The sequence below is a fragment of the Vigna umbellata genome, chromosome 1 (genome assembly GCF_029865625.1).
Source record: "Vigna umbellata cultivar VRB3 chromosome 1, Vumbellata_1.0, whole genome shotgun sequence".
Taxonomy (NCBI): domain Eukaryota; kingdom Viridiplantae; phylum Streptophyta; class Magnoliopsida; order Fabales; family Fabaceae; genus Vigna; species Vigna umbellata.
The window spans coordinates 100,492,839-100,512,784 of NC_142165.1; the positions used below are offsets into that span (position 1 = coordinate 100,492,839).

Genomic DNA, 19,946 nt, shown 5'->3' on the forward strand with positions numbered 1-19,946 from the left:
TGAAGTTGAAGCGTAGGACCGTTCAATTAAGATGATTAGTATTATTCTATATAGCCGTTCGGTTTAGGCTTATAGTTTTGGAACCATTCGGTTTATTATCTTATTTGACATTAGACTTTGTGTTTTAATGTAAAGTTTTAAATATTTCAGTATTTTAGGTTACCTAGAACTAAATTTGTAAATTTTTTAATTGCCCTATCATATTGTTATATGTTGACTCCTTTAAATAGTTTCAAGCTATATTTTTGGGATGTTACATATTTCAATATTTAAAATATTAATAATATTACATAAATTTCTAAATGATTTCATTTCAATATAATTTAATATGTTTAATAGAACATTTTTTATTTTGTTAATATTTTCATTAAAACCAGATCGATTCAGAAAAAATAAAAAATTGAAGCAAATGATACCAAATTAATATTTCGGAAAACCTAATTTCAGTTCAAGTAAAAAATTCCAAAGTAAATTGCATATTTTAAAATTTGTTTAAATGAGTAGTGAATAAAAATATAAATTAATTTCTGTTTACACACAAGATAATCCAAATTAAAAATAATTTGCTTTGTTGTAAGATTTAATTTTTAACTGAATGTATCATTTACATCAAAATATTTTTATGGATCGTATTATTTTTATGAAATTTAATTTCAGTGCTCCTTTTTAAGAAAATAAAAATAAATGGAACTGATTTTCTTATAAATTTTAAGTCATTAATAAAAGTTATCGAATAATTCAAATGATATCTATGCATATATTTTTTTCTTATTTGTTTAAATAAACATATTAGCAAATCAACTACACATGGTATAATAAAGTATTGTTTAATAGTTTAAAATTTTATTTACTTTTTAAATCACTTTCAAATTAAATTGTTAAAGGGACTTGTAATTAGTTTGGATTCCGGTGATAGTGAAAAATTGAAAAGAAAAGTGAAAATAAACAAGTAAAAAATTTAATAGTATAATAATAATAATATTGATATGATAGAAAAATTAATTAACTAATATATCTAAATAAATAAATAAAATATTCTTATATTAAAATGAAATTTATTTAAATACTAAAATATGTTATAATATGGAATAAATAATTTCATTTACAAATACACAAACAATTTAAATGGTCTTTTTTTCACAAATATCCAAAATTAATAATGATATAGACCACAAATAAATTTACACAAATGATATTCAATAACTAAAATATGAATTTGTATTAAGTATTTTCTACCAAAAACTAACATCTAATTCAATATTCAAAACTTGAATTTAAAAGCGAATGTAAGAAATATGATGAAGTAAGTTCATTACAACCCAAGTCACATTTCTACTCTCTCATTTGCTTCTTACCACCTAATATTTTAGTCTATTTAACTTAAATCATCAATTAAGTAGAGAGATATCGGTTACAACATATATGTTTATACTTAATACTCAAATCAAACAATAAATGATATATGATCACAATTTATATAACTTTCATCATTCTTAATTTATTTCCAAATACCATCATCTCTCACATAAAAAAAAATATTTAGTCCTAGATATATACTGAAAATAACATGGAAAAACAATAATTTTTTACATTTAGAATAATTTAAAAACATATTTTGAAATTTTTTAAAACACTATTTGGCTCATATAGAAGTCTTGCTTGCTTAGCCAGAGATCTATTTACCCAACAAGCCATCTCTGGAAGTTCTTATTAGATAAGCTTACCCAGCTAAAAGTTGACCCTCTTAACGACTAATCTTCTTTGAGCTTTTGAGTTTCTTCCAAAATATTTTTGCTTAGCTAGGGTTGTACTTGCACCCCAACTCCTAATAATTTTTTCACAACCCAACGAGTATTGACTTGTCTAAAAAGTTTGCACAAATTCATTGGTTCTTTGACTCCAACTAGTATTTTTAATCTTTTTTATCAATAATTACATGTCCAATTCAATTTTAAATATAAATAGTGAACTTAACCAATCTAATACATTTATTCTCAAATTTTCTTTAATCACATAAAGTATTTCAAACCACTATATCATACTAATTATTCAACACAAATATATTATCACAAACTTCATCCCCTTGGTAATATCATAAGATATAAAAATCAATAACAAAAATAACTAGCTTTATTTACCTAATAACTCTTCTCAAAACAAAATTTTCAAAATTCAAAAAATAAGTTACTCAATTAAAAAATCTAAAAAATATTACCCAAATATTAGAGAATTTTAGTTTATGATAAAATATGTTGAGAAAATAACTTTTTTCAGTTGATTTCCCTGAAGTTGATAACAAAATCGAACAAAAAGTAAGAAAATAAGAAATCTATAAAATAAATAGAAATTTAAAAATTTAATCAAACAAATATGCTTCTTAAACCATCACTTGGTATATGTTCACTTGAATGGATAGATTTGAGAAGAGGAAATAAATGAATGTGTTGAGTGTTTTTTTTTTAAGGATTTGAAAGTGAGTGAGAGTGGTTTTGGATATAAAATTTATAAAAGTTAATATAAGATTTGATTGATGTGACAAATAAAAAAATGTTTAAATTGATAGGAAATTAAGATTACCAAAATATCTTTAGTGATAAAAATAATATAAATGATATTTATTAATAACATATTTATTGATAAAAATATTATAAAGAAGAAAAAAGTCAAAATTATTTTTTAAATAGAATAATTAAAACAATATATTTATTACTATTATTATTGTAATAATAATTATTATTATAATTATAATTATTATTATAGCAAAGATTATTTTGTAATTTTGTTTTTCATTATTTAAATCGTCTTATCTTAGTAGAGATAAATCATCTTATCTTAGTAGGGATTCTTTTTTCCTTACAAATCCATGTCAATCAGATGAAGTGAACAATATGAATCATTTATTTCCTTTCTCACCAACACTGCATTCTCCTGAACACAACATTAGTGTGAGCTGTGTTCTAAGTATTGAAAGGAATAATAATTGAAAGTGAAAATTTAGAGAGAAGAGAGGGAATTTTGGAGAGAGAGGAGAGGCAAGAAAAGAAAAGTGAAAATGAAAGATTAGGTGACAATTTATGGATTTAAAAAATATTAAAAAGTTATATATATATATATATATATATATATATATATATATATAAGTGAAAAAGATTATAAATTTTGCAACATAAAAAAATTATTACTAAAAATTGTATGTAAAAATGTATATGAAAATTTTTATAAGGAAACACTGCTTTATAATTATATGTATTGAAAAATATAAACATTTCATACATTTTTAACCATTGATGTAAAATTATATTTTAACAAAATATTTAAAAAATAGTCCAACTCAACTTCAACAAATTTGCAGGCAGCAAAAATAACTGAACAAAGCATATCTAGTGAATGTATATAGTGATCCATAACAATATAAGGGTGTTGCTCCCTCCATCATCACCCTATATTTCCTCCACCTTCCTATATTATTTTAAATACAATTATATTCTTACGTTAAAAAGATTTTTATTTTTATTCTATTTTAAATAATTTGAAATTCTAATTTTATTTTTTCAGCACCAACCCACGGAACTCTCTTCCTCTTTTCCCATTTTCGTTTTACCTCTCCACCTCCTGCACTTCCATTCCTTTTTCTTCCTAGTTTTTTTTTTTTGGTTTGAAAGCTTCCATTGTCGCCGTTGTGTGAAGGAGCGTCGCCACCATGGTGTGGAGGAACATCGAGAAGTGTCCAGAGCATCAACCAGCATGAGGAAGTATACATCAACGGAGGTGACATCCTTCAACGGATGTCTCCTAATAAAACAAACTCTAAAATAAAAAACGTAACCTAAAGAAGGTGACATCTTCAACAAATGTCAATATTCGTTTAAGGTAAAACGGATGTCGACATCCGTTGAAGGATGTTGACATCCGTTGAAGGATGTTGACATCCGTTGAAGGATGTTGACATCCCTTGAAGGATGTTGACATCCCTTGAAGGATGTTGACATCCCTTGAAGGATGTTGACATCCCTTGAAGGATGTTGACATCCCTTGAAGGATGTTGACATCCCTTGAAGGATGTCACCTCCGTTTACGTTTTTTATTTTAGGGTTTTATTTCAAGGTTTATTCGAACATGAGGAAGCACGACACACATTGCACCACTCCACGAACTGCACTACTCCACGCACTGCACCCCGAGAACGACACTGCACCACGAGAGGGACACTGCTTGATAATTCTTTCCACCACCACCAACCTTTGCACCTTTTAGTATCTCACAACGACGAAAGAAAGAGAGGAAGAAATATAATATTAAAATGAAAGAAAAATATTTTACTAAGTATACGGGACTAGAATAGATTATTAGTGAAATAGATTATTAGTGAAATAGATTATTAGTGAAATAGATTGTGAATGGGTAAAATTAAAAAATAATAATCCTAAAAATAAAATTTTACTGAGAGACAAAATAATAAAGAGGAGGTGAAGAGAGAAACGTACGATGGTGGAGGGAGCAACACCTACAAGTAAAGATGTCTTTCTTATTTAACCATGTCAAACTATATTTACAACCCTTTTTTACATCAATCAATTTAAGACACAAAGAAGAAAGAAAGTGAATCCCATACCTTTTTCTTTATTTATTATCAAATTAGTGGATCCAAAAAGATACTACTTTCTAAAGTTTGGATTAGAATTAAAATCTTTAAATAATCTATTGTTGTTGTTGCATTGCTATTATATTGAGTAGTGGGAAAAAAAACTATTTCACTGTATCGTGAATGTCATAAAAGAATAGGCTCTGGGGAAAAATATTCAATTAACTTTAGATGTCAAAGTATTCATACTTCTATCATTTAATATTTTTTAAAAATTAACCAATCTATTCTTTAAACAATTTAATGTTATTTTCAAAAACATTTGCATAAAATTTTACAAAATTTAGATCTATGCGTCAATAAAATTTAAAGATAATTTATTATCTATTAAAATAAAATAAGGTTACAAAAGTATTGATCAGTTTTTAATTTCAATGATTTGAATAAAAGATTTCAATTTAATGGTTGAACGATTATTCGATAAAAAATTAAGCATAAAAATTAATAATGTGAATCCTCCTGTAACAACTAAAAATGAGCTGAGAATTTGGTTCCTAATGTAGGATAAGGCAATGTGAATATAACTTTTTTCCTAGGAAGAAAATCAACACAGGTTTAAGGAAACAGGCTGGTTGAAATGGTAAAAGTAATATGCAGGGGAAAGCAAAATCTGCAAAACAAAATTATTTCCCAATTCCAAACTGTTTCAATCTTGTTCGTTTTCAACGAGTATCCTCTTTCAAGCTTCATAGCACATGAAAGAAATGCCAGCAGCAGGAACCAATTTTAAGCAGCTTGGTCCCAAACCCCTATAAAGACCTGCAGCTCCTTCCTTTTCAACTATACTCATTAGGGCGTGAAGCATGTTACCATACTGTCTTCCATTCAGAGCCCCTGCTTGCATATGCTTACGAGCCACCTCTAGTGGAAATGTTGCACTGCTTGAAAATGCACCGGCAGCTGATCCAATTACAAGAGTCATCACATTCCCTATCTCCTCCTTACCAAAAGCTTTTTTGTACGCTTTTCTAAGTGTGTCATAAGCAAAATAGTTTGTTGCAGCATAAGGGATCACACCGATTAGACTAGGACTGAGGCCCCTGTACAGTTCTGCAGGACCTTCCTCTCGAATGATTCTCACAAATGCATCCACTAAGTTCTTGTACACCCCTCTCTGCAATTTTTTTAGTACTGTCATAAATTTACATCACTTGGAGCATAAATCAAAGAGCTGTGAGTGCATACCTGGACTGTAAGACGAGTTTTGAGTAGTTCAAGAGGGTATGTGCATAGGGTAGAACTAACACCAGCAACAGCACCTGCAATTGATGATGGAGGAAATGGAATCTTTGGCTGTTCACCAGGTTTTGGAGATAGTTGCTTTTTGACTGTGTCATATGCATATAACTGCATGTTCCACAACATGTCAATAGCTCATGTAAGGAATTTAGATTACAAAATGTACTGATTGACTCCTAGTTTCGCAAGTTGTATTGATATGAGTCACCCAACATCGAAGTACAAAAGTGATGAATAATATGCAAATACAAACCCCTCAGATAAATTTGTATATTAATCTAATATATGAAGAAAAGAAAAAGGACAATTCCGAAGCAAAAGGGTCTATGGAACTCTCATTATTTCAGAAGTTAAAGTCATGTCATCTTGTGTGTTAGGTCCATGAGGGTCCCTGGCATTCCTTAGTCATCATCCAGATAACTAGGAGAACATAATTTGATCTCCCATGGATAATGAAAACAATTTCCAAACAATGGAAATGTGAGATAAAGAAGTTGGAGACGTCAAATATCCAAAAAAAACTCACATCTATGATGATGTACAGTACTAAAAAACATCATGTTTACTCACCTCAATGGCCTTGCTAGGCGCAACTCGGATAATGTTCACGAAATTGCCTCTGAACAAGCCCTTCCATCCATCTGTCTCCATAATAGATTGAAAAACTTGAAGTGAATTGCGTCCACAGCTCCCCACCATCAAATGGGTCCTTATGGTCTCCAACGGTGCCACAGCTGTTCTTGACACTGCACCAGCAATTGCCCCACTCATCAACCTCCTCAATGATGGATTCCCAATCTTAAATTTCAATTTAAACGCCTTCGTCTTCTTTTCCTTCTTCATACCATGGCCTTCTTCATCAAATTCAACTGCCTCGCCACTCAATAACCCTTGAGAACCCGAGCTTCGAAGACCAGCTTCAGGCATTAAAACATATTTCGAAGAAGAATAGACCAAGGATGGTTTGGTGCCACTTTTTCTGGTAGTGGCAGCAGGAGGATTTGGTGAAATCCCAAAACCAAATCCTGCTTGACCAACGCTTGCAAAGAAGCTAGTGGGACGAACTTTACCCTCAAGAGAATCCCATTCAAACTTGATTCCGGAACAACATACTTGTAGATCTTTGTTACCAAATTCAACACCTTGCACTTGCAGCCTACCTCTACCCATGAATCCTTAGTTTTCAATACAGATATACGGAACTGCTTCTCTCTTTAAAATTTTAGCTTTGAAAGTATTATAAAGAAAGATTATTCAAAACAAATGGGCATGCAATAATATGGGAATGTAAGAGATGTTACACCAAGTTAGCTGAGAACGAATAATTCAATTCAACAAGAACAATGAACACCAAGCCACACAAGATATCGAATAAAGGAGGTGAATTTGTCTAACAGAAGCTACAAATTCAGTCTATATCTATGAATCGGCAAAGAAGATAAAGAAGGTAAGAGAGGTGTAATTTGCAAAGCTATGCTTAAATCGTCTTAGTGACACGGGTTCTGATTATTTCTTGTTGAATAAACTGAATTATCCAAATATTTTCTCCTGTCGGATTAAGGTCGTCATTGGCCACACAAGTTGGATAAAAGTTATGTAATTAGAAGACAAAACACTAGCGAGTCACCACTTACATTTGTCCTAAAGGAATCTGCAAAAATATATTTGGTCGCATGCGCAGCACATACTAGTTTATGCACGCAAGTGCCCTTTGGTCTTAAGCCCCAAAAGCAAATGACATGTGACGTTTGAGAAAATGTGTTATTTTCAAGAACTTTAAATATCCACTGATAGTTCTCTGGCTCAGGGGCCTCTTGCTCGGGAATTCTAGACAGAAAAGATACGGAGTGAATATGTCTGCCGCGCGCAATGTATTTATTCGTTAATTTGATAAATTAAAACATTTTTTTGTGAATTAAAAGATCTAATTTAATTTTATATAGATGGTAAATAAAGAGGATATCAATTGATGACATTAGTCTACAAAACTTGAAACCAGTAAACAGAGTTTCCAATAACTCTACAAAACTTGTTTTAATAAAATCTAAACTATTTCCCTTTCGCCTTGCCTTTCTTGAAATTTCCCTTTTTAAAAGACTTTCTCTCGGTTTTCAATTTCTTGTCAGCTGGTGAAGCCTTCCCTTTCTCGGTCCTTCGCTTCTTTTCTTTCTTCACATTGTGCATTGTGACGGCCTAGAATTCAGAGAGCACGATTTTGACAAAAAAAATTTAATAAAATTGGTAAAAATTGAAATCCATTTAACTGAAAGACTTCTACTGTACCTTTTCAACATTCAATATGTTATGAGAATTCTTGGAGATGATCTTGTTCAATATTTTTTCAGTTTGCTCCCTCTCTTGTGATCCTATCCCGGTTCCTTCCACCACTGGCAGGAACTAGATGAAAACAAAACAATGGAAGTTAAGAAGTCAATAGTCAATAATGGGTGCTTCTACATATAACAATTTACATAATAGCCAAGACAAACAGTTATCTGAAAGTGTACAGTGCACAACCTTCCGATATTTTCCTTTATGTTTTGCAGGCTTTTCACCAGGCAATTTCTTGTCAAATTTCCCACCACTGGCTGTTGCAGTTGCTGCAATTCCTGCTACATTACCTAGTTCATCCTTTGTAACTTTCTTTGGTGCTGCCTGAGTTCCGGTTATAGGCAAAGCTGTAGCTGCCAACTGAACATGGCTGCATAATAATTTGTTCAGATTTCATCACAATACAGAAATAATGAAGATATATACTAAAGAAAACAAGAAACACCAGGTCAAAGCTCTACGACAAACAAGTCAAAAGTTGACACATTATTTAGGCAGGACATTGGCACCGAGTGAAGTTCTTCCAAAGGCACCTCTGTTTGAGTTGCGCTGGTCAGAAGTCTAGGGCGATGGTGGTAGTCAGACAGCTTCAAGTAATTGTTTTGGAATGGGTTGTGTTTATATACATACATACATACATACATACATATATATATATATATATATATATATATATATATATATATATATATATATATATATATATATATATATATATATATATGTGATTATGAGAAAGTATGTTGATGATATTTGATTGTAATAGGTGATATTGATTCAAAAGGTGAAACAAAGGTACGGATTGGTGATATTGTAAGAATTTCCAAGGAGAAAATCCATTGATATGTGATTCTTTCAGATATGCATTGAAGTAAGGATTCAGGAACGAAGATTATGTTGACACTCTACTAACCATTCAAACTCATGTAGAGAAGAATGGGTAAGTGGTGAAAGTAATAGGAGATCCTGGTCTAAGAACGCTTCCAGGGTTCTTATGACGGGAAGGATTAATCTTGTGTGTGGTAGTGTCAAACCTTTTGACAATGGCTTTGCAGAGCAATAAAGGTCATCACAAGTGTAAAACTTCCAAGAATCCGACATAAATGCATGTATCCAAATCATTAAGTCTAGATGAGTCTTTGTTGTATGGTGAATAGAGTTATAACCATGTGAGTGCAGTATGATATGTTGTTATAACATGATTTCTGACATATGAAGATCCTTTTGTAAACTAGCTTACCCTTTTGTGTTGGTTGTTTCTTTTTGTATGTTCTGTTTCTATTATTTGCAATGATCATTTTGGTGTGAGAAGAGGATCATACAGGGATAGATGCACCTTACCTCTGGAGCACGAGGAAGCAGCAGTTTGAGATAATAGGAAATCGTTGGAGATGGCTGTAGAGTAGTAGTCCTATAGGTATATATTATGTTATTATAGTTATGTCTTTTTGGATAAATGTACTAAGAAACTATATACTATGAATTACCTGTTTTCTATTATTAACTATAAACATGTCTTATTTTAGTAGTATTGTGCTGCTAAAAATGGGATGTTACCAAAAGTACAAATTATTTAAGTTTTAAAAAAATTTCAAAATAAAAAACGACATGGTCCCACTCAAAAAATTAAGCAAATGGTGCATATTGAAATAAAGGTACAAAGGAGGTTCTTCTTAGGCACAGATGCTTGTAAGTAAAAGGAAGGAGTTAACCACCTCCCAATGCAAATAATTGCCTAACAAATAAAGAAAAATAAAGCATCACTAGTTGATTCATGATAGTAGCATAAAATATAAATTGCTTCTATCATTTGGATTTTGTTAAGTTTAGCATCAGAAACTTCAGTATAAACTTTGTGAATGAGAAAAGAAAGTGGGCCATACTGCCCAAGGTGAGATACATTGACTCAAATGGTTGAATAAAAGGCCAAGGTCCATGATCTATGAAATAAATTAGTATGCACACAACTACAAGCCGATGATGTATACTATAATGAACAGTAACAAAATAGAATTCCATGCTACGAACAAAATCTTCAAAGTTAATTGAACAACATTATGTTACAAACCTTGGTAAGGCACCAAATTTAGCAGCTTCTTTCAAGTTCTGTAGTCGATTTTTATCTTGTTTTTCAATTCTTTTCTTCTTATTTTCTTTTCTTTTGGCAAAAGGATCCTCTTCTGGATCTGCAAAATGTTACAATATCATTATTGATATGCCATACATATAGCTCTGATCAGTGTACGAAAGGAATCCCAGTAAAATGTGAATTACAAGTTTGTATTCATGAAAAGATAAAATTGTTAAAGTCAACAAAATAATGGCATAAAACATCAGCAGTCTAAATAAACATCACATGTGATTTGAAATATAGGCATATAATTTCCAGATTATCACATGAAAGAACTGTCATAACCAAAAATAACAATGTGCGAAAATATGGTAGGAAAGTAAAATCCTCAAAATTTTGAAATCTTAACTGATGGGTATTCCATCAAATAGATGCCAGGTTTAATGCTTTGGTAACCCACAATGTCAACTATATGTTTTTTATTAAACATTGAGCATGCCCTGATATATCTAATTGTTTACATTTTACAATCTGGATCTTCTAAAGGGTCAATGGTGGTCTGGTTCAGATTTTTTCTCAATAGAACAGTTTCGAGTACACAAAACCTTATGCAGGTCTGCCATGAATCATCCTATGTTAAAATTTTCGTATTATGGACACATTGTAGTGGATCTGTTTGTGCCCAAAAGTGATAACGTAATCTACACCTTATTCATGCCCATTAAAGAAGCACGGTAGCAGTTCACGAGGAAAGGGATGTTAGATTCTTTACCATCAGTTTCTTTTGCCTCAATGATAGGTACAGCATCTTCATCATTTGCACGATCATATCCATATCTGCGTTTCCAGGTTCCTGTTTGTTCATCGTACACAATCTTGTCTTTCTTCCGATTCTGTATGCCTGCAAAGTAACACAGGATAAAGTTCATCAGTTAAACCAGCAAAAATTAGAGAGCACTAAGCCTAACACAGACTACATAAACATCATTAAGATTATTTGTGGGTCACTTGAGCAGAGCATGAAGAGACGAACCTTTCTTTTTGGCAAAAACTTCCCATTTAGTAGGAGGCTTAGGTTTTGGCAGCTGAAAGCATAAAAAAAATTTATGAGCCAGTATTTTGACAAATTAGAGACATAATAAAAATACTGGAAGCAAAGAACCGACAATGGAATCAGTACAATTTCATAGTTAATTGCAAAACAGACACGTATATGAAAGAAAACGCTTTTATTTAGCCCTTGGAAAGTTGCAATACAATAAAAATAAGGATTAAGGTTACGAGCATCAAAATAAAAAAGTAACAATTACTAGATTTTATAACCTTTGGATTTAAAAGAAGAATAAGAGTGTGGGATTACATGTTTTTCTCTTGGCAATTTAGTTAGTGGCGGCGGCAAGTTGACTAGGGGGCCATCTACATCTTCGGTTGATGGTAAGGTGAAGAGGGCATCTGCGATAGCTTGAACCAAGTGAGTGCCTTTCAGTAAACACTGCTTGACGAGGTCCTCCCTGTGTTCAATTAACGTAAGCAAGGCAGTGTCAAACTCGAAAATCACGAAAAAAAAACCCTGAAGAAGAAAAAAAAAACGGTACCTGGAAAGAGGTGGTTGAGAGGGGAAGGTGTGATTGGAGTCAAAAGCCATGAGGTGTCCGAGGTCCACATCGAACTTGTGCTGTTTCTCATCCTCAATCTCCATCTCCATCACCTTCAACTTCAACGAATGAAAACAATATCAAACCTATGCGGCGTCGCAGGTGGGTAAGGGCTTAAGGGTTTGTGATATATTGTGTTGCAGAGCCAGAATGAAGAAAATTGAGAAACCAATAAAATAAAAGGGTTTTGGAGGGTTTTGTAAGCAAGCTCCTCTAAAATATAATCAGTAATAATAATTCTAATACTCTCAGATCTTCAACAACCAATCTTATTTCAATATTTTGAGATGATGAAAATTATATTTTTTTCTAGAAAACACCAATGATTATTACACGAATTAAACAAATATTGCACGTCTAATGCTTCTTTTTCTTTATACAGTTGCTATTTGTTTTTCTTTTTTCTAGGGTTAAACATGATTTTCTGTCCAAATTAAAAAATAATATTATTCATTTTCATATCTAATTAATTTAAAAAAAGAAGAATTATCAATAGACGCATTAAGGTAACACTAAAAAAAGAGTTTATTTATTTTATTTAGATAAATTTACATGGATAATTAAAATTTCTTATTTAATACACCCTAATTATATCATTAAAAAAAACCTCACATATAATCTTTAATGCACTCTACCCATTCTTTTATTTTTCTCTCACTTAAAGTTGTATCACAACCTTCTCTCTAAATTTTTCATCCATACCTCAATTATTTCAAAACCTCAATACATCTTGTACTAGCAAGAGAATTAGAGATTATTTCTAATGAATGGGACTTTCAAATACCATAAGTTCATCTTTCCTCAAAAGATTATCTATCGCTTTTTTATATGAATTTGTCACTAATATTTGTGGAATTAGTTGAGATATATTCTCTTAACTTAGTTAAGTTCATAATAAAAATTTGTTATGATTGGTATAGGTTTTTAGATTTTGAATGACTGTCTTGTTTAAGTTGGAAATTTATTTTGAATTACAAGAAATTTTATTTATGAAATTTTATAAAACCTTACGATAGTGATATGGATATGAAGGTGACCTAGTAATAAGATTTTGATTTATATGCAAATATGTTATTTTTCGTTTGAAATTAATTGTTCCTTTAATTTTTGGATTAATATATGATTGTTTTAATAAATTTTTTGAATAGAAAATTCTTGTAGAGAAGTTGATTTGGTGATGATGTATGTTAAGATATATAGATTATTAAATTGAGATTTAGATATAACTTTGATGAACATATTTAATTTTTATAGTGATTCCTTGTATTACCTTGAGTTTGATGTGAAAGAAATATATATTAAATTTGAATAGTTAAGAATGAATTGAAATGTGTGAATGAAGGATGATATCAGAATAAATTTTGGAATGTATTGATTATTTTGAATATATTTAAGAGTTGTATTTGTTGTTATATTCGCAATCCAAAATATTGATGTTTGGACAAAAATTAAGAGGGAGGTAAATTGATTCATTTATTAATTAATATTTAAAAAAAATTTCAAAGTTTATCATTCAATTAAAACATTTTCACTTGTTTTAACAACTTTAGCAAAATAAAGAGAGTGTGAAATAGAAAATTCGTACATAGATATTTTATATTGGCTCAATTAAATAAGATTACGTCTAATTGTTAATCTTTCTAAAAAAAATTAACTCAAATACTAAAAGTAAATCAAACTTACAATCATATAAAATAAAACTTAAAGTTTAGAGAACACGTCTATTGATGACACAAGAGAAAAAAGACGTATTTTTTTAATCACACAATAATGAAACACTTTTTTTAGTCACACAAAGGATTAATAAGAACCTATTTCGTGAAAGTTATCACTATACTCATAATAAGTTTTTCAAAGCCCATTTTTACAATCATACAAGAAAAAGCTTAAGGTTTATAGAACACATCTCCAGAAGGCACAAGAGATGGAAGACACATTTTTTTAATTACACAATAATTAAAAACTTTTTTTGAGTCACACAACTCCTGGCAAGAGCAATAACACTCAATCACATAACAACTCACTTTGTGAAAGTTATCACTCTACTTATAATAGGTTTTTCAAAGCTCATTTTTACAAGTAGATAGAGTTTCTCTAGCAGTGAGAGTCCTAAATCTCTGAATGAAAAGTTACTTTTGAAACAGGTCTCCCCAAAGATATATATACTTCTTATTTGAAAATCAGGTCAATAATATGAAAAGTCAAGTCATAATCGCCACTCGTAATCAATTATTTTAAAAAAATAATCAATTATCACAAAAACTCTTTTGAAAACATCTTTTCGTTGTGGTAAACAATTGATTTAAATTAGATAATCGATTATTACAGAATTTTTATTTTTAAATAAATGAAATCATTCCCTAAGTGATCTTTGTGTATGCTACTTTATGACTTTCTAAGTTAGATCCTACAAACAATTCATTCACTAATATATGACTTATTATAAAGGTTTAATCAAATACATAAACAAAATGCAAGTCTTCCAATATTTTTTGTTATCACTTTAAGTTATTGGATTTACTTTTATCATCATTAAAATTTACTCTTGAATATTGATCTTCTTCATCTTCTTTTACAAACAATCTACCCCTTTTTTTATGATGATCAAAATTTGTTTTAAAGCATTTTGTAATAACATGCAAATACACAATTACACAAGAAAAAAACATTAAATAACTAAGGTTTTAAATTTTTCTCTCCCTTTTTTTATCATTATAAAAAGAAATATTAAACCTTTTAGATAACTCCCCCTAAATCAGATAATTTAATGAAATTGAACTCCTATTGAACAAACAATTCATACAATAGGGAAAACAAAAAAAAGATAAAATATTTTATTAATTTAAAATTTAAAAATCATCACTCATATCATCATTGTCATCAAAACAAAATAATTAATAATTATTAATGAACGTTTGGCAAGTCTAGGATTGAATAGTATTAGATTACTAATTTACGTCATTTTGAGCAACAAAAATATCAAGTTAAATGATGAACATAAACAAGTGATTGGAATTCAAATAATATAAACAATGTTAGAAAATTGATTTCATACATTTTCATATAAATTCCTACCCTTTCGAATTGATGTGTGAATTATCATTATCCACTTGAGTTTATTAAGAGCTTGTTTACCCCTAATTCCTTAGATAGAAAAACTTATCTATTGAATTCGAACCCCAATCCCTTAGGTCAGTTACAACATTCAATAAAATCATGAAGAACACTTTTATCTCAATTGCAATTGTGCCCAATTTCCCAATTGTGACAACATCTTATCTGTTCTATTTATAATCGCAAACAATCCCCAATTCCCCAATTGTGAAACTGTTCATAGAATAGACATTAGAACATAAATAAAACACTGAGACAATTAAAATTAACAAAACATCAATTGAAAAGGTTCAAAAATTATACTCCAAAGTATTACATCAATCCTCTAACAAAAGGAAATTTAGTCCTGCATGATGTAAAATTCAAAAGCAAACCAGAAGAAGAAGTGTTGAAGCCCTGGCATGAACGTCCCTCCCCTTCTGGTACGTTTCTCCTCTTTTCTCCTCCTCTCCAATTCTCTTTCTCTCTCCTATTTAATCTCCCTCATTACTCTTTTTAAGAGAGTGGTTACTCTCTCTAAGTAAGTGTCCTTAATTTCTATTTAATTTAAATCTCTTTAAATCCACGTCATAAAAGAGGTTAGTAACTGCTCTAGTGCTCTGAAAAATTCCACAACTCATTTCTCTGGTTTCCATTCTGCATTTCCTGAGGGAAATCCACAGGTTGTGGTAAAAACCACAACTCACTTGTGAAACACTCTGTTTTGTCTTCTATTCTCTCGAGCAAAATCCACAGGTCGTGAACTGTCCACAGCTAGGTTGTGGAACTCTTTGGTTTCATCTCTTCATCTTATACATCAATTCTTCCCAAATTGTGATTTTGGCACTTAGAATCACCAATCTACAAGAAAAACACAAAATCTGAATGTATGATCCGAAACCAGAATAATGCATGACCAAATCATTCAATTAATGCAATTATGTATGCAAATGGCCTAAACTAAGATATGAATGCAGTTAAATTTTATTTACTCATCAAGTATCAAATTTATCTTCTAAGTGAGAAACTCTAGTTCTAAATTTCTAATTAGACTACACACTTCTTCATGCTTAGAACCTCGAAGATCACATATTCCTTCCATCCTTCTAGACATATTAGTGATATATCCTTCCATGAAGGAGGAAGACCCAACAATGTGTTGAAATATAAGGTTGTTGCAAAATGGAGTTTTTATGAGAGAAACAAAAATTGAAAAAACAATTAAAAACTCTAATCATGTGATAAATGTGGGAATTTCCAATTCAAGAATAGGGAATTATAAATGTGTAGTAGCTTGATATAATCATCCATTTTGTATATTCAATTACTCCCAACGGATTTATTTGGTGGAATCAACGCAAAATCAGCCATTGCCAAAAACTATTTTTCAAATAAATTCACCCTATAACTATGGATAATTGATTATTGCTTCATACTCAAATTACATAAAATTCTAGATGCAATGAGAATCAATTATCAACCATTAAGCAAATATTTCCTTTTTCGTATGAGTCACTTGAGTTGGATGAGCTTTAACCATTTTCCTCTCAAGCAATACAAGCCTTGTTTTTTTTTTTTTTAGATTTTCCTTTCTTTTCATCACTCCTTTTGGCGTTTGGACGATTCACATTTACATGATTGGTTTCTCCGTAATCATAGCATTTTAAATTTGAAGAAGATTCTTGATTCTCCTTCTTATCACTTCTACATTGTCCTTTACCTTTGGATTTCATGAATCTGTTGAATTTTTTAATCACGAGACTCAAGTTTTCATCGTCGTCATCCTCATCATCATCCTCTTTATGACTTTTATTTTTTACAATCTCAGTTTTGAAGGTTGTGTTTTTCTTCCTTCCTTGATCATCTTCTTCATTTAAGTGTCAAAGTTTAAGTTCATGCTCTTTCAACTTATCAAAGAGAGTCGTCATGGAAAACATTGCAATATTTTGAGATTCAGTGATCATCGTGACCTTCATTGTTATGTCTTGTTCAAAGATTTCAAAATCTTAATATTAAGTTCATTAGTATCAAAAGTTGTACACTTGTGATATGATTAACGATGTGTGTGAAACACTTTTACATGTCATGGATGGTTTCGCCTTACTGCATTTAGAACCTCTTATACTTTTGAATTAATAATTCTTTCTAACAGACTTCACATAATTTGTTCCTTCAAAAGTTACTTTTACATTTTTCCACATTTCCTCACCACTGGTACAAGCATATATCCTATAAACAACAATACTCAATCACACAAGAATCCACTTAGTGAAAATTATTACTTTACTTATACTTAGTTTTCAAAACTCATTTTCACGAGTTTCTATAATATTCATTATCCTAAACATTTAAATGAAAAATTATCTTAGTAGTTTATCAGGTTCTTAGTGATTATGTTATTTAAGAGTATACTCGTTTGAACAACTTTTGTTAGCTTTTGTTTAGTCTATTTATATATTTTATTATTATGATTATTATTTTGAATAATTATGTTAACATTATACCTGTTTCTATATCTTTTTGTTCTATCAAATTTATAATATTTTTTTTAATAACTTTATACTATTTTGTTATAAAACACTGTATCATAAATGACAAATGATAAATGATACAATATATAATATCACATAATTTACCCAAACATAAATATTCCATCTATTCAATCAAAAAATGTTAAATATGTTATCATTAAAGTTGTCAATATACGGTAATGAATTTATTTTGCTTATCATTGTTGCTTTTATAATTTGAACTTTGTTAATTCTATTTATAATTATAGGTAAATTTCATAATACAAATTTATCATCTTATTTAGTAAATAAAAATAACTTATAAATAAAATATAATCAAAAGCATAAAATAATCTACAAGAGACATTTATTTATGTTGAATTAGATTATAAACTTTAAATCTGAAATATTATATTTAAATATAATAGACGATTTTGTTCGATTCATAATTTTTAATTTAAAATTTTAACCAAACAGTTGGATTTAGAAAAAAAAACAAGTTTTAATCAATTTTCACTTTTACAGAATTGTATTATATATACATATTTTATATTTCTATTTCATCTTTAATTATATTTTTTATTTCATGTTTATCATATTCCAAATTAAAAAAATTACAACAATATATAAAATAAGGATTTTAAGCAAAAATATTTTATATTTTATATACAATATATAAAATTAGATCAATATTTTATATTTCTAAACAAATATTAGAAAAAGATTTTAAGTCATGTATGTTGCTGGGCCTTGAAGTCAAAGAAGGATCCTGCAACCACGACTTCAATAGAGATAAAAGCCCAATGTTTGATGTTCCTCATTCTGTTCAAATCAAAAACCCTAACGTCCTCCTGCCTCCGTTCCATCAGCAATGGTACCATATTCTTCTTCTTCTTTCTTGCATTTTTTTTTCTCATTCTATTCACAGTTTGAAATGTTTAATCAATTGCTGAATTTCCTTGTTGTGTTTGTGTTGGTGCAAAACGCAGACAGGAGAACCAGTGAACCCCAAAGCTTACCCTTTGGCTGATGCCCAGCTCACAATAACCATACTAGATCTTGTTCAGCAAGCTGCAAACTATAAACAGCTCAAAAAAGGTGCAAATGAAGGTAACTAGCTATTTGTATTTGCTTAATGTTAACGTTTTTTTTTTATTACTCCTCACCGTGTATGATAAGTGAATAATGTACTTATTCTATTGGATTTGCAGCCACCAAGACTCTTAACAGAGGTATCTCTGAGTTTGTTGTAATGGCTGCTGATACTGAGCCCCTTGAGATTCTTCTCCATCTCCCTCTACTTGCTGAGGACAAGGTATATTATTTTTCTTATATGTAGTAACATACTATTTATTATTTGATATTGTTTACAATTGCATCTACAATTGTTTAGCAACCTTGTTTTGAGTTGTTTCATTTACTGCTAAGGAAGTTTTGAATCTCATTTTGTGTTAGCTTAGTCATTAGCCACATCCATAATCATGAATGGTCTGCATATTTGTGAAATTAGTGAAAGTCGAGTAGTTTTTTAAATATTTCTTGCCCGTGTAACTAATAGAAAAATACTGGAGTTTTTGTTTTAACCATTCCTGCTGATTTGTTTTAATTGGTTGTTACTCTGATTTTATGTATTTACTCATTTCAATTTTTCAGAATGTTCCCTATGTGTTTGTCCCATCAAAACAAGCACTTGGACGTGCCTGTGGGGTCACCAGACCAGTGATTTCTTGTTCTGTTACAACCAATGAAGGAAGTCAATTGAAATCTCAAATCCAGCAACTAAAGGTATGCATATATGCATTTTTCGTTTCTTTCTTATATTTTCTTGTTCATACCAAATGTCACTTGTATTATTTATTGACACACACAAAGATATATATAGTTTATTGAAATTGGTTTTTGAGTATTTTTTGGTTTGCAGGATGCTATTGAGAAGCTTTTGATCTGAAAAATTTACAATCCGTATGATGGGCTTCTTGAGTTGTGGCAATTGCTCCTTCTGAGGCTTTGACCGGACGAGCTGTGCTATGTTTACCCAATAGGCTTTATGTGTTAACCTAGATGATTTTCTTTATATCGTGAAAAGTTATTTGATAATACTATTTTTGTGATATTTGGTATGAGTAATGTTTTAAATTGATACAATGCAATTTTATGGTGATTCTTATCATAGAATTTTTATGCATGATTTATTATTTTTAATTCTACAAACTACAATAGAACAAACTAATTATTATATGTTCAGAATAAAGTGGAAGCCTGTGACATCCCAATTATACAGAAAGCGTATATAATAAAGACGTCCACATGCATAATATAGCAAAGCAGTGAGAGTAAATAGGATTACAATCATCTTCTAAGTAGCTTCAGAATGTAAGCTTAAACTCCAAAAAGATATAAAATAT

The 19,946-nt window shown here is 30.2% G+C and overlaps 3 protein-coding genes across 3 annotated transcripts; 1 reads left to right on the forward strand and 2 right to left on the reverse strand.

The window, feature by feature from the left end:
* Positions 1-5,142: 5,142 nt before the first annotated feature.
* On the reverse strand, positions 5,143-7,445 carry LOC124837013 (adenine nucleotide transporter BT1, chloroplastic/mitochondrial-like). Its single transcript, XM_047312295.2, has 3 exons — positions 6,452-7,445; positions 5,828-5,989; positions 5,143-5,756 (listed from the first exon to the last, which is right to left on the reverse strand). Exons 1-3 carry the CDS (start codon positions 7,049-7,051, stop codon positions 5,322-5,324), a joined length of 1,197 nt encoding a protein of 398 aa, XP_047168251.1. The 5' UTR covers positions 7,052-7,445; the 3' UTR covers positions 5,143-5,321.
* Positions 7,446-7,825: 380 nt separating this feature from the next.
* Positions 7,826-12,106, reverse strand: LOC124837014 (ribosome biogenesis regulatory protein homolog). Its single transcript, XM_047312296.2, has 8 exons — positions 11,879-12,106; positions 11,644-11,794; positions 11,317-11,368; positions 11,056-11,184; positions 10,281-10,398; positions 8,399-8,582; positions 8,165-8,278; positions 7,826-8,074 (listed from the first exon to the last, which is right to left on the reverse strand). The coding sequence occupies exons 1-8, from the start codon at positions 11,986-11,988 to the stop codon at positions 7,931-7,933; spliced, it is 1,002 nt and encodes a 333-aa protein (XP_047168252.2). The 5' UTR covers positions 11,989-12,106; the 3' UTR covers positions 7,826-7,930.
* Positions 12,107-18,283: 6,177 nt separating this feature from the next.
* On the forward strand, positions 18,284-19,716 carry LOC124846331 (uncharacterized). Its single transcript, XM_047323566.2, has 5 exons — positions 18,284-18,415; positions 18,531-18,651; positions 18,753-18,856; positions 19,195-19,326; positions 19,463-19,716. Exons 1-5 carry the CDS (start codon positions 18,413-18,415, stop codon positions 19,487-19,489), a joined length of 387 nt encoding a protein of 128 aa, XP_047179522.1. The 5' UTR covers positions 18,284-18,412; the 3' UTR covers positions 19,490-19,716.
* Positions 19,717-19,946: the final 230 nt, after the last annotated feature.

What these genes read in the sequence shown, in the direction of transcription:
- LOC124837013 (XM_047312295.2), bottom strand. Translation starts at nt 7,051, where the DNA reads ATGGGTAGAGGTAGGCTGCAAGTGCAAGGTGTTGAATTTGGTAACAAA. An exon ending in CGCCTAGCAAGGCCATTGAG is followed by an intron (nt 5,990 to 6,451) that starts GTGAGTAAACAT and finishes TGGAACATGCAG; the next exon opens with TTATATGCATATGACACAGT. An exon ending in AAACTCGTCTTACAGTCCAG is followed by an intron (nt 5,757 to 5,827) that starts GTATGCACTCAC and finishes AAAAAATTGCAG; the next exon opens with AGAGGGGTGTACAAGAACTT.
- LOC124837014 (XM_047312296.2), bottom strand. Translation starts at nt 11,988, where the DNA reads ATGGAGATGGAGATTGAGGATGAGAAACAGCACAAGTTCGATGTGGAC. An exon ending in TCTCAACCACCTCTTTCCAG is followed by an intron (nt 11,795 to 11,878) that starts GTACCGTTTTTT and finishes AATTGAACACAG; the next exon opens with GGAGGACCTCGTCAAGCAGT. An exon ending in TGAGGCAAAAGAAACTGATG is followed by an intron (nt 10,399 to 11,055) that starts GTAAAGAATCTA and finishes AACATTTTGCAG; the next exon opens with ATCCAGAAGAGGATCCTTTT.
- LOC124846331 (XM_047323566.2), top strand. An exon ending in CAAAAAAGGTGCAAATGAAG is followed by an intron (nt 18,652 to 18,752) that starts GTAACTAGCTAT and finishes TTGGATTTGCAG; the next exon opens with CCACCAAGACTCTTAACAGA. An exon ending in CTCTACTTGCTGAGGACAAG is followed by an intron (nt 18,857 to 19,194) that starts GTATATTATTTT and finishes TCAATTTTTCAG; the next exon opens with AATGTTCCCTATGTGTTTGT.